The following is a 24,739-nucleotide window of genomic DNA, read 5'->3' on the forward strand; positions in this document are numbered from 1 at the left end:
TAATTCACTGTTAGATGAGTTTCCTTCTAACATGACAAATTACAGCCTTTAAGCTTGACTAGCTCACCTAGAATTCATGCTAGGAACGTAAAGAAATAGAAATAATTTTACAGCTATTTGAGAACTTGAGAAGGGGAAAAGCACTGCAACCATGTTCTTTAAAGAAACCACAACATAAAACCCACAAAAAAAATCAAAAAATCTCAACACAAAACCCCAGAAAAGGTAGTTAGAGAGTTAAAAACAAGCTATCTTAACAAGAGTTCCTGGAGGAATTTGGATTATGTAAATTGTTTGGCCCCAGTAATTACCTGGAAGATGCTAATCTCTTTGGGAAGAACTACCTTGAGCTTTTCAAGAACAAACCCCAGTTATTCCAGTCTAACTTCTTTCTGTGGCAGGACAAGGGTCCTAGTCAATAGTTGCATCTTGACTTTTAGAAAAGGCTTTTTGATACTGTTTTATTATGCAATGAGCAGAAACAGCATTACAGAATTGTTGTATAGTGGAAGTATAGCTGATTGGAAAACTATATCTGGAAGTGGATGAAGAGGCAAAATTTCATGTGGAAGTGAAAAGATGTTAAATTTCTGAAGAGATCTGTCTCTAAATGACTGTGTTTTCAAGAGTGAGTTGTACTACAATATCTACATATTAAATCAAGATAACATAAAGCCAGCATGTTTTATTAGGATTTTGAATTAAAAATCATTCTGACAAACTGAGGAAACCACTGCATTTTTAATTGGAAGGCTACAGTTTCAAATTAATGAATGTAATGGATTAACCCCTGCCAGCAACCAAGTAACAGACAGCTGCTTGCTCAGTCCCCCTTGGTGGGATGGGGGAGAGAATCACAAACAGTAAAAGTGAGAAAAATCATGGGCTGAGACAAAAGCAGCTTAATAAGTAAAGCAAACGCCACACATGGAAGCAAAGCAAAACAAGGAATTCATTCACTGCTTCTCATCAGCAGGCAGGTGTTCAGCCATCCCCAGGAAAGCAGATCTCCATCACAACTTGGGAGGTTACCTGGGAAGACAAACACCACTGCTCTGAATGTTCCCCCCTTCCTTCTTCTGCCCCAGCTTTATATGCTGAGCATGATGTCCCAACTTCTTGTGCATCCCCAGCCTACTTGCTGGTGGGGTGAGAAAAGGCCTTGACTCTGCGTAAACACTGCTTAGCAGAAATGAAAACAACCTTATGTTATCAGTACTGTTTCCAGCACAAATCCAAAACTAATCCCCATCCTAGCTACTATGGAGAAAATTAAGTCTATCCCAGTTCAGTCCAGCACAGTGAGGTGTTGCGTTTGGGTAGTAGTAATCAACTGTGCAGTCACAGTGGAGAACGACTCCAGAATAGAAACTGTAAGCTGTGGTAGGTTAGTTAACTGTAGATATTTAATGTGCTTTAAAAATTAGTGCTTCCAGAGTTACCAATCACTCCTGATTATACGAGTTGTCACGAGAGAGATGTACTGAGCCATCAGCTGGGATGTTGCAGCTGGGGGCAAAGTTACTGTTGCTGATTTCTGTCCAGATAAGTGAGAAAGTGATGCATGGGCTTGTTAAGGGGAGGTTGCCATGTCTGCTTATTTTATTTTATTTAGTAAAGTATCTTTTGATTAATTGAAACAGATAGGAACATATTAGTTTACCTGTTTCAGTGGAGTAACTTTTATCCAGTTGCTTTCAAATTAACACACTCTGCAGAAGTACTGAGTATTTTGTAATCTGGATTAAAGTTGGGCAAAAGTATGATTTGTGCTTCTAGTTCCAGAATATTAAGATCTCTTTAAATACTAGTTACTGAAGCCTGTTAAGAAATTAGTATAGACTCCTGATACTAACTAGCAGTGCCAATTTCTGTATCAGAGAAATTGAAATCTTGATTTAGTGTCTGACCCCTTTTCTTCCCTAAAGCAAAGCATTTTTTATTTTTAAAAACACGAGCTGGCATAAATGTGCCAGGAATCCTTGCTATTTTTATAAAAGTAGTAAGCCTTTGCTGTTATTGAGAAAGCATTGGCTATTCATAGAAACATAGAATGGTTTGAGTTGGAAGGGATCTTAAAGATCATCTAGTTCCAACTCCCCTGCATGGTCAGGGACACCTTCCACTGGACCAGGTTGCTCCAAGCCCCATCCAACCTGCCCTTGAATGCTTTCAGGGAAGGGGCATGCACAACTTCTCTGGACAACCTGTTCCAGTGTCTTACTACCCTCATAGGGAAGAATTTGCTCTTAATGTCTAATGTAAATCTCCCCTCTTCCAGTTTTAAGCCATGTATTTGACATAGAATTCTACTATACTATGTGGTAATAATGCTTAATTCCCTGTTCTGCAACAATTGTAGATACTGGGTCAAAATTCTGAGGAATTATTGCTGTTTACACAAATTTGAGGTGTCTGGCAGCAGTGCTTCACTAAAAGGTAGAAAAGAAATTAATTTGCACCATACCTAACAAAGAATTTTAGCTGCCGTACCTTCTGGATGACATGGGTGTCTGTGCTTAACAAATGCTAGAGGATCAACATCAGGGAGTTCTACTTGCTACTGTAGGATATGGCTTAGTCTCACAGTCTCTTCTTGTGAAGAAATTTTGTGACAAGGAGACTGATGTGAAAAAAATCTCTACAGCTTTTTTGAAGGTAAAGATAGAATAAAATCCTATGAATCCTTGCAGAAGAATTACAACTTGGAACAGGTTTTAGTTAGAGACTGCTGTATCTGCAGTTTATAGTAAAGCCTGTTTTTTATAGTTTTCTTAATATTTTTTTAAACATTTAAACAGAATGTTAATTGCCTTTATTGTACTGAAGTGTGGGCGTAAATTAAAGTCAGACAAAAGATGTAAGATAATACAATGAACACTGATAAGGTTTTATAATCCATTAGTAACACTGATGATCTTTGCCACGCTTTTGCTGCAGTTCCTGTTTCAGGTATTGAAGTAACCTGGTTTATAGCATCTCTGTGATAGCTGTATTGGCACAACTGATGCAGCACTAGTTTACTGAGCACCTTGGAAAGAACTAGTGTAGAAACTTAAAAAACTAGCTTTGGTAGCAGGGGAAAAGAATACTTTGTTACATTGTCAGTAAGCCATTTATATACATGCACACATCTTGCTATGTGTGTTTTCATTGGTAACTCATTATATGAAACTTCTGATAATACTTATTACCTTGGCAGCACCACAGGAAGAATGGAGTGTGTTTTAATTGTAGCATTAGAAAATTACTGGAGTTTGTAATTTTACTAACCTGTTACTTTGGTTCTAGTAACAGGTATAAATGTGTAATACTTTTAAGCTTGAAAAACAGTTGCAGATTTTTAAAAGTTATTCTCACCCCCATGGTTTATAGTTTAATAACAAAGTTTATTTGAGGGATTAGGAGGGCAAAAAGGATAATAATAGAACATCTTCAGGAAAGTCCTTTTCTGTCTGAGTAAAACAGGTGCTTCTAAGAGGAGATTATGACAGGCTTCCTTTCTGGTTTTCTGACGTCACAGTCAATAAATGGCCGTTGCAAATTCAGAGTAATACCAGAATGAATATCTGTCTGCAGCTACTTCTTACATCTGTATGTCTAATCAGTCGTGACACTCTAGCAATATGTAAAGATGGATTTGTGTAGCTCAGTGTGCCAGCAACATGGACCTTGACTTACTTAGTAACCGAAACGTTGTTTGTGTAAGAGGGCCAGCGCCACCTACCGGGATGTTCTAGTTCATGGAGTTAATTTTGAGTCAAGTCTGCAATATCGATTCTTTAGGTCTGGTCTTGGGGATTTGGAATGAGAGTATTTGCAACTAAACAGACTTATTTCAACTTCTGAAAGTGTGAGCTCTGGAAGTATTTTCTCACGTTTTCATCTTGACTTTTTTGTTTATAGGAACATCATCTCCAACGGGCTATCTCAGCACAACAAGTATATGGAGAGAAGAGGGATAACATGGTTATACCAGTTCCAGAAGCAGAAAGCAATATTGCATACTATGAATCTATCTATCCTGGAGAATTTAAAATGCCAAAGCAGCTGATTCACATACAGCGTAAGTAAAGTAACTCATTCCTTGGAAGCCTGCACAGACAACTTCAGTTTGCTAGTAGTTCAAGAGATTACTCTTAAACGGCTGTTGAGCTTACATCAAAACGGACTGACGAGAATTAATTTTTTGCAACATGTGAAGGAATACCTACTTCTTGCTGAAGATGTATATTTAGTTCTAGATCAAGCAGTAGATAGGTGTCCTGAAGTCCATGTCTGAACCTTAATACTTGAGATATAGCAATCTCAAAGGCCTGTTTCTGCCATCTGTAACACTCAGTAGTTACAGCTTGCAGGGAAATTTAGGTTCATTAGCAAGGACAGACACAACTCTGTTTGAAGAGGAGAATATATAATAGTTATACCTGTCCTCTGAAGCTTAACCAGGATAAAATTACAGTAGACTGGATTGAGAAACCAAGCAGAAATGGTGTTAGAAGTAGTATTTGCCTATGCCTGGATGGAGGTATTCTACATCTAAAATAGGTGTTTTTTGATATCACTGACGACTTGAAAATGTGTTGGGATTTTGGTTTTGTTGGAAGATAGAAGCTATTTTGTATGGATGTGATCCTTGATGCCAGTACCATGTTACTTCAGATCACTTTTGAAAACATAAGAAAAAAAAAGTAATCTGTTGCAGAATTCCGCTGCATAGTGTGATTAGTAGAGTTCAGAAAGCAGTAACTATTATGTAAATAGGTCTTATGCCTAATTAACTCTGGTTAAATGTTAGACTTCTGTGTCAGTTGGAGGTTCAGTGATGGCTTAAAGTTTTACAATCATAGAATAGTTTGGGTTGGAAGGGATTTTTAAAGATCATCTTATACTACCCCCCCTGCAGTAAGCAGGGACACCTTCCCTAGGACAGGTGGAAGATCAGGTAGGTTAGAGTATGTTGCTATGCTCCTAAGCAAACAAAGAGACTAACAGTAGCAGTCTTCCATGCTGATATTAAGGTTACACTTTCTGGTTTCTTCTTATCTACTGGTGTAACACCTGAAATAGTGATTTTCAGCTGCATTGTGTACTGCCTACTTATTAGAAGCAAGCAGTGCTTTTCACAGTGTCTTTCCAGTTGTGTCTATGGGAAGAGATTTGTCTCATGAATTCAAACAACTTGAGTGAGGCATGAGAAGTATGGAGATACAGTTTTGAACACAGAGTCCTGCACTTTTGTAGGATATTGTGGAAAACAGCAGCTGTTTGAATACAGCAAAAAATTTCTTGTATTTGACGATCCCTTGCTACATAGGGTAGATGATTGGCTAGTCTGACTCATTTACATCACAAAAAATGTTGGTGAGAATGTGCGTAAGTCATTGTAATAGAGTCTGCATGTACTTATGTAGAAGTACCTTTAAAGTACATCTGGGCTGAAGTCTTATGTTTTGGATTGTCAGTAGTTCAAGGTGCAGAATGACTGGGCAGAGTTGAAAATTTTGACCAATCTAAAAATTTCTTTACTAAAAACAATGAGATTGAAAGCCACTAGCTAGCTTGACCACTAGTGAGTTTTCGTTGGTTAACAGAAGCGCGGTCAAATAGGTATCAACTTTTATTCCTGATTTTTTTAAGTGTAATTTTTTTCAATAAAAAAATAGATATAACTTCTAAGTACTATTACTTCCACATTCAAAGAAATAATTTTTGTTTTGTCTTCAGAAGAATCTGGTGGGTATTCCAGACACTGCTATTAGAATAAAACATTTTTGTAATAAAACTTAACTTTTAACTTTCATTGTCTCCTAGCTTTTAGTTTGGATGCTGAGCAGCCAGATTATGACTTGGATTCGGAAGATGAGATCTTTGTGAATAAGTTGAAGAAAAGAATGGACATTTCTCCTTTGCAATTTGAGGAGATGATAGACAGACTAGAAAAGGGCAGCGGTCAGCAGGTACAATGGTACTTTGCATAAAGAATTTGAAATAAGTACTCTGTACATTGCTATATGAAAGTGACATGCTGGGTTTTACATTTAGCCAGTCAGCCTGCAAGAGGCCAAGCTGTTGCTGAAGGAAGATGATGAATTGATCAGAGAAGTGTATGAGTACTGGATTAAAAAGAGGAAAAACTGTCGAGGTCCCTCTCTTATCCCAGCAGTGAAACAGGAGAAGCGAGATGGTTCTAGTACAAATGATCCTTATGTTGCTTTTAGAAGACGAACAGAAAAGATGCAGACACGGAAAGTAAGTAGATCAGTACCTCCCTCTGTTTTCTCTCTCTTCATTCTTCCGCTCTCAAAACAGAGCTTGTATAAAGAAGCATTTCTGCTATGTAGTATAAAACAGTAAAAGTTGGGGTGGTTTTTTTGTTTCACTTGCAAGGATAAAACATAAAAAGAAACTACTTTAGAACAGCTATTGAGTGAAAGTTTGTGTTTATTTTTTCACTTAATCTACTGCTAAACCTATTTACAGTGTTGGTAAGCTGTAGCTTATTGATGGCATGCACGTGCTTCTCTTTGTTTTAGCTTGTGATTTTTAGAAATGTATATTTAAATATTTAGATCTTTAATTCAGATTACTTAAGTAAAGTTATGTGAGGCAACATATACACTGTGTATCTACAGAATCGGAAGAATGATGAAGCATCCTATGAGAAGATGCTTAAGCTGCGCCGAGATCTGAGTCGTGCAGTGACCATCCTGGAAATGATAAAGAGGAGGGAAAAAAGCAAGAGGGAGTTACTTCATTTAACACTGGAAATTATGGAGAAGAGGTAACGTTTACGGAACATTTGCTGCAGAAGCTTTGGGAACTACCCTGTATTCTGATTCCCACAAATGCTTTAAAACTGAGAAATTTTTAAGATAAGTCTTCAGACTCTTCCACGTTTACAGGAGTGCATATTTCACATGACTATGGTTAGCAAAATAAAAAATTAAGAAGTCATTTACTATGGGAAAGTGACCCATCATCCTAATCTACGTTATTTTGTTACATGTGTTTGTGTATTCAAATGTATGTATATATCCTATATATTACACACAAGGAGGAGTAAGTTTCAGGTAAATTCATTTCAGAATTTGTGTTAAACTTAAGTGCGTAGCTTAATGAAAACCCAGACCATTTCCAGTCATTACCATTCTTCTTTCTCTTCATTATTGCTGTTCTTTTTTAGCAGAGTTTGTTCTAATACCCTTGAGGAACATAAATAAGCATTTCATGCAGTATAGTATATTGTTCTGTGAGTGATCCAGTAGTTCTTCTTTTAACATCCTGTTTGTCAGCTGTGCTGAAGACCAAATGGTCTGCTCTGTCAACTGTCACTTTCCCAGTCAACTGAGAATCACATTTGCAATGTGTTCTTTAGGTTGATACTTAGAATCTGAGGAGACTTGTCTAGCATAAGCATCCATGTTTGAAAAAATAAATGTTTTGAGTCAGTATTTTGTAACTCAAAGCGAACTTTTTAGTCTGGCTTAATAGGCAGACAAGTCAAATGTTCTACAGGAGCACTTTCTCAAGCACTGACTGTTTTCAGTAGAAATAGAGAGGGGAGAAATATCAAAGATTTTCCAGTAGCTTTTAAAACAAAGTAAGTTGTTGAATAGATGAAAGACTCTTGCCCCTCTCAGAATGGAAGACTGCACTTCAACTCAGCACTTCCCACAGGACTTGAAATGTAAGAAGTTTCATGGATCTGCTTGTTGTGACAATATTCCATAACAAAAAAGAGGGAGATTAATGAATAAGGCACTCTGCCTCGTTGTTTAAAACCTCTTGAGTGATAAATACGTGCTTTGAAATTATACCTGCCCTGAGGGAGGAGGGGGGGAAAGCCTCACCTTTACTTCTAGTTTCTGCTTCTTTTCTTTACCATGTTATCTTTTGGAGATGTTATGCAGACTGCACAGGGCAGTTGTCCTTGTTCTTTATTTGTCAACATTAATCATCACAGTGAAGTTTCCATGTTATTAGTCCCTTTCTCTGGAATAATGTCTTCTGTACTTCTTACTGTAATCCTGGATATCCCTTTATCCCAAGGTGCAAGTATCACAAAACAAGTCTGTGTTTCTCTGTGTTGTGCATTTTTTTACCAGACATAGATGGTAACATTCCAGCGAATAAAAAAATATTATTCTTATTTCAGGTATAATTTGGGTGACTACAGTGGAGAGATCATGTCTGAGGTCATGGCACAGCGGCAGCCAATTAAACCTACCTATGCTATTCCCATCATTCCTGTGACTAACAGCAGCCCTTTTAAACACCAAGAAGCTATGGAACTGAAAGAATATAAAGTTAAAGTGAGTATTGTCAGTAACCAAGTTACTGGTTCATGCTGTTACTTATGCAAGATCCAGCATTTTGTGATGGGAGGAGTGGGGAAGCTGTTTGGAACTGGAAATAGCCTAGCACAGCTATAACTAGAATAAAAAATGCTCTGTCCTCTTGGAATTATGAGGATAACATACAGACTGCTGCATGAGGCATTTCTCGAGACAGAAATAAAGTATCGATGAACTATAGACAAAAGGACACATGCAATTGTATTCTTATTCTGGGGGATACAAACATTTTTCTCTGATACTGCCCATAAAGTTTGGATATGCTGAACAAATATTTATTACCTAGATACTGGACAAAAATAGGACTAATGAGGTAAAACGTGTATGTAGTTAGTTTAATCTGAGTGGTTGTTTTTTGTGCGTTCAGATGATCCTTAATACGATCCGCTGATGTTCCTAGTGTGATGTATATCTGTGGTTGGTTTTGTGTTGAAGTATCAAATAATCTGATTTAATTTTGACAGCTGACCAGCACTTTCTTTCCTGTTGGCTTTGATTTTGTGTCATACAAAGCATAGCTATAGTGCCAACAACTGAGCATATTAGATAGGTCAGGTAACACGGGAGAAATGCAGAGGCGTAATTTGAATTTTAAGCAGACTTTTTATAACTGAAGAATACCCAAAGGCTATTCTGAAACTGACAAGGTGGTTTGAATGAGTGAATACTTATTTTGATAAGTAGAGCATTGTTCTTGAGATGGCTGGAGTGTACTCATCTATTAGTTCAACGCAGTGTCTTCCAGCTTGAAAGAAACCTGTTTCTTGGGAAATGTGCTTAAAGTTGTCTTTGCATAGTATGGGAAAATAAGTTTCAATTTTAGAGGATTTTCTGAGATTCTAGGTATCTCTGAGAAATCTAACTTGTATTTTTGCCTTTAAAACATTGTTTGGTACTTAATAATTCCCCAACACTGCATAAATGCCTATTAATTTAAATTATTAGAAAATAAAAAAGATGCCTCATGGAGATAATTGTATTTATTTTGGTCTAGTTCTCCAAAGTAGTACTATTTTATTAACTGCTAGTGTTTTATCTAGCACAGATTGAGGAAGTAGTGCTTGATTTCACCTTGTCTGTTAAACATTTTGGTTATTGGAATTGAAATACAGTTTTCCATTAAATGACTGCCTGTTTTACTATAAAAATGGTGGACAGACAGGGTAACTTCTTAGCTTGCTTACACGGGAGTTTTTAAAAACTGATTTAGTCTAATTTGTGTGTGTATATGTGCACTGCTTTTTTGCAGCAAGATAAACCTGATGTTATTAGACCCAAAAGAAAGTATGAGAAGAAGCCAAAAGTCTTACCTTCATCTGCTGCTGCTACTCCTCAACAGACAAGTCCTGCTGCACTGCCAGTCTTTAATGCTAAAGATTTGAATCAGTATGATTTTCCTAGCTCAGATGAAGAACCTCTTTCCCAGGTAGGACCTCCACAGTTCTATGCTGTGCTTGGGGACAGAATAGAAGTAAAACTCAGGAATTTACTAATATGCCTCCTCATACATCCCCATCCTCTCTAAAGGTTTTGTCTGGTTCTTCGGAGGCTGAGGAAGAAAATGATCCTGATGGTCCTTTTGCCTTCCGTAGGAAAGCAGGCTGTCAGTACTATGCTGTAAGTATAATTTCCTTATGTATCATAAGAGAGAGCATCATTGTGGTAAAACATCTAGTGTTTAACTGTTTTAAATTATTTTAAGCCTCATTTAGACCAACCTGGCAACTGGCCATGGAGTAGCCCTAAAGAGGGAAGATTAGGAGATGTGCGTTACAGATACTGCTTAACCACCCTCACTGTACCCCAGAGGTGCATCGGGTTTGCACGAAGACGGGTTGGCCGCGGTGGAAGGTGAGTGGTAGTACATAATTGTGCCTGTTATTTCTAAAAACAAGTAAAAAATAAAAATCTGTAAGACAAAGAGCAAAGTTAAAAAAAACATTCAATCACCTCGAAAATGGAAACATCAGAGAGAATGACTGTAAATATTTCCATTTGATACAACTTTCTATAGCTGGTTAATGTCTCCTTTTTTGTTTTGCCATAGTAGAAGCTGCTTTAATACTTGGGGTTTTTTTTAATGTTTCTCAGGGTTATTTTGTTGCTGGCGCTCCCAAGTTCTGAGGTGGAAGTAGGTGTATATTAAGTTGTGATTGGTGTTTGCATTTCCATGATTTGTGTAGTTGTCTTCAAATAGTAGTATTTTAAAATAGCAAAAATTGCATATTTTGGAAAATGCTTTTCTGAGCTTGGACTGTATTTGGTGATTAGCCAGTTGTAGAGGAGAATTTTGGGAGGAATACTTACATGCAATAATAAATTTCAAAATTGTCAAAAATCAAAGAATTGAGGGCTTCAGGCATCTTGCTTATAAGCATCTTTATTGAAAACAGTTTCTAAATTGTGCAGTGTATACATGGTATTTCTTTAGTGTTAGATGTCTTTAAGAAAATGGTACGTTGATATTAACTTTTAATTAAAAAAAAAGGTAACAGGATTTGGCTTTAAGATTAGTTCTTAGCATCTCTTCACATACAAACAAGTCAGACTGGCTTATCAGCAAAATCAGAATGGGAGCTGAAGATTGGGATTTTGAAAGGGGATTTGGAAGTTAATGTATGACATCCCCACTTCATTAAGATAGTTGTAGGTATGTTCAGTATATGTATGGCAGTAAGGCTCTTGAACTAAAGTTACTTCAATAGGAGGGCATCTGGGTAACTTTTTAGTTACTTAAACAATTTTATTCCCTACTTTTTTTTTTTCTTTGCATTATGGAGCTCTTCCAGCCTGATTTTAAAAAAATGTATATATGCTGTTGCAGTGTCTTAATATATGCATGATGATGTACATAAGCTGTTCAAACAGTAAAAATATACACACGAAGAGAAAGTCAAATGTACTACTTATTGTAAAATGATATGTAGTCATGCATTATTTCTCTTGCTGGGGGGAGGGATTGGCTCTTTTTTAGAAGAGTCTCGTGTAGTTTCTTTTATCCCTTTGTTGTCCCCAAGCAGCCAGAGCAAACCAGTTACTTTTTTGGTATTTTTTTGCTACTGTATAATTCTGCTTTGGTTTCCTATTTTTAGGGTGCTGCTAGACAGAGCGCATTCGGACTACGATAATACACTTCATCAGCTGGATTTGGAAATGTTTTCCTCATCACAACACTCTTCAATCAGTCAATTTGCCAATACCTCAGAAACAAATACCTCGGACAAATCTTTCTCAAAAGACCTCAGTCAGATACTTGTCAATATCAAATCATGTAGATGGCGGCATTTTAGGCCTCGGACACCATCCCTACATGACAGTGACAATGATGAACTCTCCTGTAGGAAATTATACAGGGGCATAAATCGAACAGGCACAGCACAACCCGGGACCCAGACATGCAGTACCTCTATACAAAGTAAAAGTAGCAGTGGTTCAGCACACTTCGGTATGTTTGCTTTGACAAACTTGCTTCTAGAAACTTTAAATTTGGCTCAGAAAATCCAGACTATTGCTAGGGCATCTGTACTTTACGTCGTGGTCTATTTTGATGGTAACAGCCCATCGTCTTTATCTCCTTCTTTGCTATATAGGATGTTTATTGGTATTTATTGCTAGCAATAGTGTACTGCATCTCAAATTTATGCAAATGTTATCTTGGTATGTAATTAGTATTTAGAAATACAAAGATTTAGAAGCCAGTATTGTGTAGAATTTATGTTGACTCTGAAGACATGAATTTTAGAAAATTCATTAGTTGAAATCTTGATATAAATATTAACATTCCAGATTTTTTCTAGTACATGGTGTGGTGGGAAATGTTTAAAATATTTGCATTTTAAAATCCTGGCATGTTGTGAATTCTTAGTTGAACTTAAAATGCCCTTTCCTATCCAAAAAATACCCAGCCCTCCCCTGCTGATGCATCTGCTCATGCATGACAAAATTTTCACACTAATCACGTCCAGATCTTGTCAGCAAGAGACAGATTACATCTTACAGAACCTGAATTACAGAATTGACCCAACTCTTAAGAAAACAGAGTGTGGTAGTGTTATTTTAATTGGAATATTAATGGTAGCATTGCTCTTTATATTGGGTTCTTCACACTGGAAAACTGGTATTTACATAGTTAGAATGTAGCTTAAATAACTGTTGACTTTTGATTAGTCAGTACATGAAATGTCATCTTTTTACAGACAGTAAAGTGACATGTTTTTTTTTTAATGAAGAAATAACTTTAAAAGTTCACCACCATTTTGTAAGGAATTTCTGGAATCATGTTTTCCTGGCCATTTTGAAGTATGGCTTTGGAAATAAATTTCAAAAACCTGCGTATTGTAGGAGTAGAGTGGGGAGAACTGTATACCTAATGAACTCCCCAGATTGTGGGGTGTTGTGGAGATTTGCTCAAAAAAGTGTCTCCCTCATATCAAACGAGTTTAATGCTTCTAGTTTTTATTATATTTTGTACCTTTTCTCCCTGTACCACCTGTTTGATTTATTTTCTTAAAAATATTCCTTGCATTTTTAGACTTAGTGGGCTGCCTTGTTCTGCTGCTTTATTTCATTCTTCCTCTGCATCCTATCCTATAGTAGGTCCTTAGCCCCACCCCCCTCTCTTTTTTCTGACTACTCTTGCTAGAAATTAATTAAGGTTAAAATTGGTGGTTCTTCTGGTTTATGATCTAAGTATGACTTTTGGTGTTTAAATTCTGCCCCTCCAACGTTTCGAGTCAGTAAACCAAGTCCGGAACTGGATGAGAGTTCTGGCTAGTGGCCAGTCTGAACTGTGATAAAATTATAGTCAGGTTACTAGTGTGAAAACAAAACTCATGTGATAAACAGAGTATCTTAATACTATAAAGTATTAATGGGCAATACATTAGGTCTGAAAATCACAGACTTTAAAAATTGGCTGAGTTGAAAGCGTATGTCTGTGTGTGTGTGTGTGTGTAAATAAATACACCCGTAGAACCTTTTTTCCTTAGATAATTAAGATACTTATTTACAAAATTTAGGAATTAAACACAATTGTTATTAATGGTGATTATTTCTGTACAAGGTTTTAATTGTGTGGTTGTATTTTGAAGCCTGTGGGAAAGCAATATATATGTATAGGTACCTAGCGTATTCCATTCACCTGTGCGTGGAATTCTGTTCAGATGGTTTCTTATCTGTGTAAAATATATAAGTTAGTGTTCTGAGGTTTTCCAGATTTAAATGTTGCAGAGTTTAGATTAATTTTTTTATTAGAGTTTGATACACAAATGAAATAATAAAACCTGAATTCATAGAGATACTTTAAATTAGTTACCACTGAATAGTCACTTCTTGTTAATATAACCAGCTGTAGCTAAATAATTACAAATAATCCTAATTGTTATTGTAGCCTTGTACGTGTCCATGAGTTTGTGCATATGTGGTATAGCGATGATCATCTGTTTAGGTGTAGGTGTTTGAAATGAGCATACTGTCTCATTGATCTTGGTGCCATTCTCTTTTCTAGTGTTCTTTTTTTTCAGTTGCTTTAACATTCTTTACACAGATTACAGGCGTGTTTGTGTGTCTGGTACATGGGAGACTGATTTCTTTAAAGGTGCATGTCAGTGTGACTGCAGCTGCTGAGTTGTCTTTTTACTTTCTGTAGCAAATGCTGTAAAGACTATCAGGTATCTTGACATTTTAGTGAAGGTATTCTGATAGTCATTACTGCAAATTTACAACCCCATAGAGTGTCTTAGCTATCTTTAGGGTTGGCAGTTTCTTTTGGGTGTGGATTTTTTAGGTTTGTTTCTCTTCTCTTTTTAGAAATGGCAGTAGCTCTTTTTACCAGAAAACACTTAAAAATGCATCTTAGCATTTAAAAATGCTTTTATCCTTTTGCTGCTACTGTGAATTGTGATCAAACTATATTGCTTATCTTTAAGATGAAGCTCACCCTGGCATGCTGTAGTGCCTGGCAGAGGTGGTCATATCGCTGTGTTTATTGTGCACCATCACATAAGTTTTGTCTGTTTATATATTAAAGAAATTCAGAGTATGAGCTTTTTCCACTTCGAATGATCCAGACAACATGTTGCTGACATGGAAAATCTGCTGTGGAAAACGTTGCTTTTCAAGTCTGTTATACATGTCCAGCAGAGGCATGAAGTTGAGATGGTATCTCAGGTCTTCCATTAGTGAGACGGCATGTTACAAAAGATGCGCTGAGACATACCAAGCATGATGAGTGGGCTTAGCCCTGAAAAATGCAGCTTCTCTGGTCCTGGTTTTCAGGGTGCCCTCCATGAAAGATCTGTGGAATATGAAGTTGTTGTGTTGAGATTTTGTGTGTAAACTGAGAAAGGAGGTCTTAAAATAATGTGCAAAACCCTTACAAGTTACTTGAAAATGGGGCTTGTACTGGAATTGTCACATGCTGAAGGATAGACTTTGGCAGCAGGATCAAGTGGCCAAGAGAAGAAGCAGCACTTTTGAAAAGGGTGGTTCCTTTTCATCTTACTGAAGTGTCCTGGTTTAAATAGGATGAACCACAAACCAGAGGCAGAATTACTCCCTTTTTGCTACCCCCCTCAGCCCTCGCAAGGGAAGACAGAAGGGGAGTAAGGAAGAGAGACTTAAGGGTTGGAAATTGAAACTGGAACAAATTTACTATAACACAGAAGAAGGGAGTAATGCATGGGGGAAAGAACAGATATTTAACTTGGATACAAATATATATAAAACCGATTTCGCTGTTTGCAGGAATAGGGGAGTGAGGGTCCCTTGTGGCAAGACAGCTTCAAGAGAGGGTTCTACAGCTCCTCCCAGCACCCAATGGAGTTGGATTCTGGAGAGCACATGGCAAACTGCAGAATCTCGGAGAAGGAGCAGCCACAAGGAAAAAGGCACAGGAAGAAAAGGGGCTGAGCTTCTGGCTATCCTGGCTTTTCTATAAGAGTATGGCAGGAAGTGGGGGAAATACTGACCCCTCACTGTTCTGACACTCCTGGGTCTTTCAGGGTCCTAAGGACCCTCTCTCTCTAGTTCCTCTTATAGGTGTCCAACACTGTGCCAGGGTCACTTAAACCATAAAATGAAGATTTTTGGAAAAAGATCACCCTTTGCCATCTTGCAAAAGCTGATTCAAGGATTTTCAGGCATGCGTTCTACAGAACACCACTAAAAAACAGGCAGCATGATTCTTGTGGAGGAATAACGTGTTCAGTGCGGAAACTGTTCACTGAACAAAATGCATCAAAATCACTTCAGAAAAGGAACTTGTATTGCTGACACTCTCCAAGTTTCTGAATCATTATCTTCCGAGATAAAACTTGTGTCTTAAGTCTGGAGTGTACAGTGGGCATGTGTAGTCATCTGAAGTGTTTGTGTCCCAGGAAGTTGGTCTTTCTTCTTTAGATTAATTGATCTATTTCTGCTGGGCAAGTGAGTCATTGAACAGTATCACGTGATAGTGAGGTTGTGCTTTCTGCTGGAGACTTGCTGTTAAATATTTGAATTTCATATTTTTCAATGCTTGCATCTAGTAATCAGAAGTTTGCAACATTTAAAACTGCACAGCATATGTTAATTCTCCTGCAGCTTTGAGTTTAGGAGACAGATCAGAGATAGTAAGCATTAGAGAAAATTTTGAGCACTGGTTTTCAGGCTTCACAGTAAGATCAGGCAATCATCTTGCATTCTGTATTTTTCTGCCTTCTTCGTCCAGAAGCTGGCTCATTTTGAAAAGAAAGTTCACAAGCTGTCAAGACTAAAGCATCTGGCAGTTAACTAGAGTCTATTCACTAAATTTACAGTTCTTTCTTTGAGAAGAAGAAAAGTATTCCAGCAGAAGCCTTACTGAAAATTCTTAAAGAGTTACGATGTTTGGATTTGTAGACCTTACTGTACATGAAAAACTTGCACACATCCAGAATATAGACAAAGAATCCAGAGTAGCTTACCTTGCATTTTTTTTCCATAAACTAGAGATTTAGATTGTGCTGCAAGCTGTGCTTTGCAATTCAGTAACTTTTTGTGTGGGAGTTCATAGAAATAACACATTTTCCAGTACACTTGGATGCTTTTTTTTGCGCCGCTTAAGCTGCTTTTTAAAAGCAAGTCTGTACATTTGCTCTAGCAGGATGGTGAACTATGCTTTTGTTTCCCAGATGTGTGCTTAGCATTTCCATCTCCAAATTTGTAATGTTGATTGATAGATCTGTACTGTTTTTTCGTATTCTCATTAAGAATAACTGACACTTGTCTTCAGGTACCCCTTCCCTGGAAAGAAGCAGGAGGAAGCTCCTCAAACCTTGTGGCAGTTCCTCTTGGAGAGTAGAGTTGTCTTTTCATTGCTTTCATTCCATCACTGGCTGTGTTTAGATCTTTTTAGTTAGCCCTTGTATCTGCAATAGCCTCAACACTGCTGTCTTACTGTTTTCCCTTTGCAAATGCTTACTTTCACACTGCAGGATAAACTCAGTCATGAAAAATACTGATATTTGTAATGGCCATTTTCAGTTATCATTGGAACTTTAAGGTCTTCGGCCATCTGTGGCCAAGTTGTTGAGATCCTAGTTGAAGAAACAATGGCATTGGGAGTAACGTATTTATGGCACACCCTAGGCTTAGTTGAAGGAGGAAATCTTAAAAGAAGCCTCTTTGGTCTGGGAAATGTGACTCGGGATGGGGAAAAGAGCCAATACTTAATAAAACATCTGAGCCTTTCAGGAGACTTTGAGACTATCGTTACACTAGATTTTCTCATCCAGCTTTGGCACAGTTGGCGTTCTACTTTGCTCCAAAGTGCTGAATCTTTGCGCCTTTGTAAACTGTTACGCTTTCTATGCATCTCATGCAAGGGTAGTCATGTTTATAACTGCAGAGTAAGCTGTGTGTTCTCCAGCTGGCTTGGGACATTTCAGTGGAAACTCCTATTAAGAGTGATGGGCAGACATACTTAAATGCATAGCAAGTGTTTTTAGCTTTCATGCTATGCCTAGGAAAAATTCTCATTAATTATTCTGTCTTCCACTACCAAGTAGGGAGTGCATATATAGATCTTATATCTAGTGTATAATTTCTAAGTCTAGACTTCTAGTGTTAGGAATCAGAACTTAAGTTAGTTCTGTTAGAGCTTAAGTTCAGCTGGGCTGAAATAGAAGGCTGTTTTAGTAGTAATCGGGGGCATAATGTTTCATGTTCTCATAATGTCTAATAATGCCATGTTTAAGTAAAATCAATCTTGAACTTCTTTTCAGAAAGTGAAACATCTTTGGGCCTGGTGCATCAAATACTAAATCACACTGATGGCTCTAAGTCTCTCCAATCTTCTGAATTCACTGGTGAGAACTTGGTATACAGTAGAAAATCTTTAACCAGGCAATGTAAGCCAGATAACATCTCTCTTAAGATAGTGATAAAAAAATGTGATGTTCTGGATTACTTAGTATTGTGAATGATGTTTGCTTTGCATGCACTTCAACATTAGTAATCACTAATTGTTCTCTTATACAGGAGGAATGTGGTGATGTCATGTATTCCCCTTAAGAAAACAGTGTAATATGATATATCATCTTTCCACACACATTAGCAGTTATGTAGTTTATGGAATTTCTCAGTTAGAAGCTTTAGTTGTGTCATCTTTCTTCTTTTACCTGATGGAAACTGCCTTTTGAACAGCCATCACCTCAGCTGGAAGGATCAGGGAATCTAGTGGATTTTTAGGCAGGTTCTTTGAACACAATATAATCTTAATGCTTCTATTTTCCTACTGAAATAAGATTTCTGCTCGTGAGAACAGATATTTTACTTGATGTTATGAAGCAACTGCTTTATAAGTTACTCTTAGAGTTACTCTTAGTATACATAGCTTATTCTTTAGATCTTTAATAGGACTGAAGCATTCGCTGAAAGGTTTAATTAAGCTGTTTAAGTCTCTTGGTATTAATTTTTTTTTTTACTTTATTTAAAAAAATATGCTTACCTGGATAGGTCATTGTGTTCACTCCACAAAGTTTGCTTGGTTTCCCTGTCAAATCTGTTGAACATGTGTCAGTAAACCAGTAGAGGGACCAGGAGTTTACATGTGCATTTTCTGTTTTCCAGGGTATGCTTCTTGGTTTTTAGGAAACTGGGTCTTGGGGTCAATTTTTTTGTAAGTCAGTGTTTTTCTACATCAGGGAAACTGAGTAACAATTAGTGAGTTACTTCACAGTAGAACTTGCAGCAGTAGTCAGGAGGGAAGGCTGTGGCTGTTTCCCATACAAAGACCACTCTGTTCATACAAATTCCACATCTAGTCCCCTTTCTCGCTGATTTTTGGCTGCTTCTGGGGAGGACTTGGGTTTTCAGAGAAGCTAAATGTAAGTTGCAGCTTTGTAAGGCTAGTACACATTAAATGCCATGGTAGAACTAGTTAAGACTTTCATTTTGCAGTATAAAACTGCTGAGAGCTATGAATCTTTGAGAAGTCCATTGACAGCATCACTGTTAATCTGTGCTCTGGAAAACACCACCTGTTGAGTGAGGATCAGCACTCCTCAGAGTTTGGTAGATAGGCAAACAAAATAGTCTAATTGAAAGGTATTCGTTAATGACTTAAGTTGAGGAAAAAATTGATATGCGATTATCCCAAAAATTATAAGAGTCTTGCTTATAGTCATAAATTAGCATAGAAAAACACTGTAGAGTGTTGTTAAAAGGTTGACTTATTGCACAAGTTGTAGCTGTCACTAAGGAGATGCTAAGCAGTCATTTATCCTGTCCATCAGTCTGTAAGGCACAATGTTTATTTCTTTGTGTTCATAGCTGCAAAGTCTTGAAGCTTTTTTCCTACCTTCCATTCCTTTTTGCATCCTGTCAGCTGGAAAACATTTCTCTTAGTTGCTGCGAAAGTATAGCACTAACACAGTAGCAAGATAGGTGTGTGTGTTTTCCCAAGCTGTTCAATGAAGAAGGTAACAGCATAACATGATGTACTACCTTAAAATCCTGAAGGTTGTCTCAGCTGAAGTGTTACAACTTGATTTGGAATTTTACAGGAACAATTTAGAAACATACTCAGCTTTAATTGTTCCAATTCAGAATATTATGCTGCAAACAAGTGAGTAAGAAGCATTCATGTAGCCTAGTCTCTTAGTAAGACTTGAGCTGCCCATTTTCTGACAACCATTTTGCATCGTGTGTAACTCCAGATAGGACTGTGTCTTAAAGGTTCCTAATGTTTAAAGTTTGAAAAGGAGTTAGATTAGGTTAACTTAAGGAGTCAGGTGACTTTCATAAATCACAGAAAGTGTCTTGGAAAGTATGTAGAAGTTTTGGGGGAAGGTACAGTTGTTAGCTATGAAGGACAGTTGAGGTATTCTGTAGTGTATTAGTAGTGGTGGTTGAGATATTCCCACCTCCAGTCCTCACTGGATTCTATGTAGTGAATGAAACAATGTTTTGTTACTGTCCAATTCAGTAAATTCTACAGTGTTAAATAGTCATTATCATATGGTGGAACCATGACCACTGTGGTCCTAGCATGCTTTTGAGAAGAGTCTGTAAACACTGCACTCCTGTCTAGGGCTGCTGAAGTAATAATATGTTGTAAAATTTCATGTGTTTTCTTAAACTCTGAATGTGACGTTTTGTTCCTTTTATTAACTTGGAGCTGTTGTTCAGTTGTCTGTTGCTTTGCTGATTTGTTTAGTAAAAAAAAACAAAACTGAAGCCTTGAAGCTGTACAGTAATAATCAAGAATATGTAACTTAGTGTAGCAACACTATTCTGAGTTTCCAGAAATGTGGTTGCTGATTTGTGTACAAAAAAGGTCTTGGCTTGTTTCTTGCCTGCTGTTTTTTGCCAGGCAGATAAAGACCAGTGTATGACACACAAGAAAATGACATTCATTTTTGCTACTTCTACATTTACTGTTTTTCTCTGACATGGATGAAAGTTTTTCAGCTGTGCCCTTTCTCTTCTTTAAAATAAAATTAGAAGAGGTAATAAAATTTTTTGAAGGAAGTTCTTAGGGACACGGTTACTTTTTTCCTAGAAAAAGTGATGTTGAGAAGATACTAATCTTGGCATCATAAGTGTAATTGCACCTGGGCCAGCATTGCAGGCAATAAAAATATATCCTCTGCAAGCCATAGAATTAACCCATTAATAGCAGCTGTGTTTCTATGGTCTGCAGTCCATTCTACCTGAATTGCTTTTAAAAAAAAAGACAGTTGAACTTAGACAATCTCTTTGAGAAGTTTAGGACTGTGCCTGCAGATATAGAGGCACACACAGTTTCCACACCTGTGATTTAACTGTACTGAACCTGTGATTTCCTCAGCCTCCCCAGTTCGAGTCACGGTTGTGTGCCACAGAAAATTAGTATGTAAGGTTAAACGAGTGGCAGTGCTTTCATGTAAAGTACATACAAACATTTTCTTTGTGCATGAGAATGGTAATTATCAGAAGCAACTTGCATGTCACAATCAGTAGGCTTATTTGTTCAGTTGAAGGGTGATGCAGGCTGTACTTTGAGAGCAGGAGGGGAAGAAAGCTACTGATGGTGAGCAAAAGACATGATAGCTTGTAACAGGAGAGGAATGAAGTATCCTATCCTAGTTTGCAGGTCTTCAAAAGAAGTAATGATTGATTTTGTTTTAGATCGTTCTCAGAAGTAGTAATGTTTTCAGTAGAACTTTGATTGTAGTGCTTCTTTATCTTGGAGTGGGGAGAGAAAGCTAGCTTATTTAATTGTGATCTGTAACCTTGGTACATGATATTGTATCATACAATTCTGTGAGCATATCTGGATATGCTGTGGAATGCAAAAGGCACACTAATAATCAGATTATTTGAGGAGGCTGTAGCTTGCAGCAGTCCTTTATGAGCAGTGTTGTGTTTCAAAACTGGATGCAACAGATTAGTTCAGAATCTCACGGTAAATCTCTGATAGTGTTCTAAATAGTATTTTGAAAACTAGTAGGCTTTTACCTTTAGTATGGGAAGCAGCAAAAACTTTGCTGAAGGCTTTAACCTCAATTGAAAACATGAAAAAAATTGAGTGTCTTTTGAGTGTCAGTTGAGTTCTTGAGTGTCTTTGCAGATACGACAGGTAAATAGCCATTTCCATTGCATTTTCAAGGTGACATTTGTCTTAGGATATTTGAGCAGAAGTAAGAGAAGTAGTTTGAATATATATGATGGTGGTGGTCATAGTGGGGTTTTTCTGTCTTTGACAGCTGTATAAGTGCTTTCAGAGTGGTGAGAAACCTTACAGCTGTACAGGTTGCAGACTATTTTAAAAGAAACATACTGATGCACAATTTGAAAAAGGTAGTTCGTCTAAAAGTTGCTTCCAGAAAGAAGGGGGAGGACTTAAGGACTGCCCTGGGTAATGGCTGTCCTAAACAAACACATTGTCTCAGTAATCTTGGTTTTCTTTTGGAAAAATGGTAAATTCTACTTGGAGTTGGTTAAACCAACATAGGTGACTGCACTTACTACAACTCTTATAGCTAAAATCTTAAATATACTCAAGGATTGAAAACTGAAACTATTAATAAATTTTACTTAAATGGACAAAAGTGAGATAGTTATGATAGTGGAATTACTAATCTTAATTCAGTCAAAGATGGTAGTATAACATACCCTTTATTGCCCATTTTCCTCTTTTGTCAGTTCGCAGGTTTTCTGTATTGGGCCCCTCAGTTCAAGGAAGACAGGGAACTGCTTGAAAGAGTCCAGCGCAGAGCCACAAAGATGATGAAGGGAGTGGAACATCTCCCTTAATGAGGAAAGGCTGAGGGAGCTGAGTCTCTAGCTTGGAAAATAGGAGACTGAGGGGCAACCTCATCAATGTTTACAAATACATTAGGGGCGAGTGTCAGGAGGATGGAGCCAGGCTTTTTTCAGTGATGTCTAGTGATAGGACAAGGGGCAGTGGGTGCAAACTGGAACATAGGAGGTTCCACGTAAACATCAGAAAAAACTTCTTCACTGTGAGAGTGACAGAGCACTGGAACAGGCTGCCCAGAGAGGTTGTGGAGTCTCCTTCACTGGAAACATTCAGAACCCGCCTGGACACGTTCCTGTGTGATGTGCTCTAGGTGACCCTGCTCTGGCAGAGGGGTTGGACTAGATGATCTTTCGAGGTCCCTTCCAACCCCTAAGATTCTGTGATTGACATCACTTATGCAACCTGTTCCTCAGCAATAATAATACTATTATTATTATTATTATTATTATTATTATTATTATTATTATTATTATTATTATTATTATTATTATTATTATTATTTACAATGTCATATTGTAGAATAAAATGCGTTGTTAATCCATGAATACAGGGAACTTTCAATATTGTTGGTGCTATGTTGGCTAAACTTTACCAATTATAAATTTTAGGGGTTTAAAAAAAACATTTAGTAAGTGGCTACTAACTGATCAATACAAATTAAATACCCATAAATACTGGAACAGTACATCCATTTTTCTCCCTCTGCTACTGCTATCCAGCTTTCTTTTACATGTTAATCTTTGTGTGCTAAAGCTTTCTTGCTCTAACTTCTGTGTTTGGTGACAGTTAAAAAAATACCTAATGGGCATTTGGTTTATATATAGAATTAAAATACAAATAGTCCTGAATATTTGGTCTATGTATTTAGTTTGGGTTTTTTGAGTAAGTATTTATGAATGGTGTTCCTACTAAGCTGTTAACCTAGGAATAACTTTAAAATATTGAATAAATGAACTAATTTGAAGTGAGATATAACTGTAATGTAAGCAAGTGGTTCATCCTCACTTGCTGAATAACATTACTTTAAAAAAAATTAGTAACTTTAACGTAACAGCTGAAAAAACATATATAACTTCAAGTGCTCAGGTATCAAGATGCTGGTAATAGTTTAGTGCTATTTCCAGTTCAAAACAAAGATTTGGAACAATGTTTTAAAAAATAAATAAAAATTGGGAGTGGGGGTGGAAGATCTGGAGTGTGCACTGGGAAAGTGCACACTCAGCAGTATTTGTTCTGGTTACTTCCAAATACTAATTCTTACTTTGGTTAGTCACTTGTAGTGATTTGTTCAAGTTTATACATAAGGTACAATCCTGTTACATCGGGCAGCAGGAGATGATAGTAGTTTTGACAAAAGCAGATTCTCTTCAGATGAGCAAGCCTGAAGGAGAAGATAAAAAAAAATGCAGTGCAGCTTCCGCTGTGCTCCAGAAGTATGAATACTGTAAGGCCCAGAGCCAAGTAGCATTCATGGGTGCAAAGTCAGGGCAGTAACTATTAGGGGCAGCCCATTTGTTGTCCATTTTTCCTGCCTTGTATCACAAGTTTTGTTTTGCCTTCTTGCCCTTGAACAGGGAGGCCTGTTTTTGTCTTGTTTGCTGGGTATAATCAGCTAAAGGCCTCTGCTGCCTTAAAAGGCATTTGATTCAGTCTTGCGTGGAGGGAGAAGACGGGCCATTCTCCACAGAGAGCAATAGTTAAAGAAAAAATCCAAAAAGTGTATCCTAGACTGGATTCATGCTACGGCCGTGATTCGGTTTTAAAACTAAATCTGAGACTTCCTTTTATTTTAGGAATATAAATGAGCAACATGTTATAACTGTATATTTTTTTAAGTTAATCAGTGAGCTAATGATTCCCCTCACCCCTCCACCATTGAGCATCCTCTTGTGAATCTGTACAAATAATGCTCCTTTGTATCAATTCTGGATACAAGTTGGATAAAATTCTATTTTACCTGTGATGCACTGACTGCTGGATCACCTTTCAAAGATTTTGGAGAGAAGGCTGTAGTTCTATCAAATTCTGCACTGTTGGAATTATTTGTACGTGTGTCATTAAAAACAACAAAAACAGTGTGCTATGAGAGCCTGCATAGTTATAAGCATATCAAATGTAACATTTTAAACTAAACTTAAACATAAATCTTAATTGTTAGGTGCTCACTACCTTCAGAATGCTGTCTGTGAGGGCTGAAAGCATGCAGTTCCCAAGTTTTGCATGTAAACCTACTTTACTAATAATGCAGATACTGTAGTTTCACAGAGTGAAAGCAGTGATGCCATTACTCTGTAATTCTTTTTAATCAGCTGTTAGACAGTTTTTGATGATTTTGACTGTGTTTTGGTTCCCTTTGCCTCCTTTTTGGTACGTTGAGCTAAAGGCAGCAGTGTAATTAAAACCTATATACTAAATAACAGCTTTAAAAGAGAAGGCTTAATTTGAACAAAAATTCTAGGAGGATGATAGCCTTTTTGCCATGAAGGTGTATTAAGGCTCTTATGAACTTGCTGTGTTTTATGTTATTTTAAGGATTATAAAATAGATGTGTTCATATACACAACACCTACATATTTTGATATAGTATTTCTCGTTTTATATTTTGTTCAGCATTTAC

The 24,739-nt window shown here is 37.2% G+C and overlaps 1 protein-coding gene across 8 annotated transcripts in view; it reads left to right on the forward strand.

The window, feature by feature from the left end:
* The window catches only part of EPC1 (enhancer of polycomb homolog 1), a 69,760-nt gene that overhangs the window by 40,495 nt on the left and 4,526 nt on the right, over nt 1-24,739 (forward strand). For 4 of the 8 annotated variants that reach the window (XM_051609638.1, XM_051609639.1, XM_051609634.1 and 1 more), the window contains 11 exons: nt 3,907-4,066; nt 5,815-5,960; nt 6,046-6,252; nt 6,636-6,784; nt 8,159-8,315; nt 9,607-9,783; nt 9,885-9,974; nt 10,060-10,208; nt 11,450-11,802; nt 17,600-17,683; nt 24,733-24,739. The exon at nt 24,733-24,739 is cut by the window's right edge and continues 112 nt beyond it. In XM_051609638.1, coding sequence (XP_051465598.1) covers nt 3,967-4,066; nt 5,815-5,960; nt 6,046-6,252; nt 6,636-6,784; nt 8,159-8,315; nt 9,607-9,783; nt 9,885-9,974; nt 10,060-10,208; nt 11,450-11,802; nt 17,600-17,683; nt 24,733-24,739 — 1,619 coding nt within the window. In that variant the 5' untranslated portion in view covers nt 3,907-3,966. The remainder of the gene's footprint in view (nt 1-3,906; nt 4,067-5,814; nt 5,961-6,045; nt 6,253-6,635; nt 6,785-8,158; nt 8,316-9,606; nt 9,784-9,884; nt 9,975-10,059; nt 10,209-11,449; nt 11,803-17,599; nt 17,684-24,732) is intronic. The other 4 variants (XM_051609635.1, XM_051609637.1, XM_051609640.1 and 1 more) reach the window with 3 other exon arrangements.

The sequence above is a fragment of the Apus apus genome, chromosome 2 (genome assembly GCF_020740795.1).
Source record: "Apus apus isolate bApuApu2 chromosome 2, bApuApu2.pri.cur, whole genome shotgun sequence".
Taxonomy (NCBI): Eukaryota; Metazoa; Chordata; class Aves; order Apodiformes; family Apodidae; genus Apus; species Apus apus.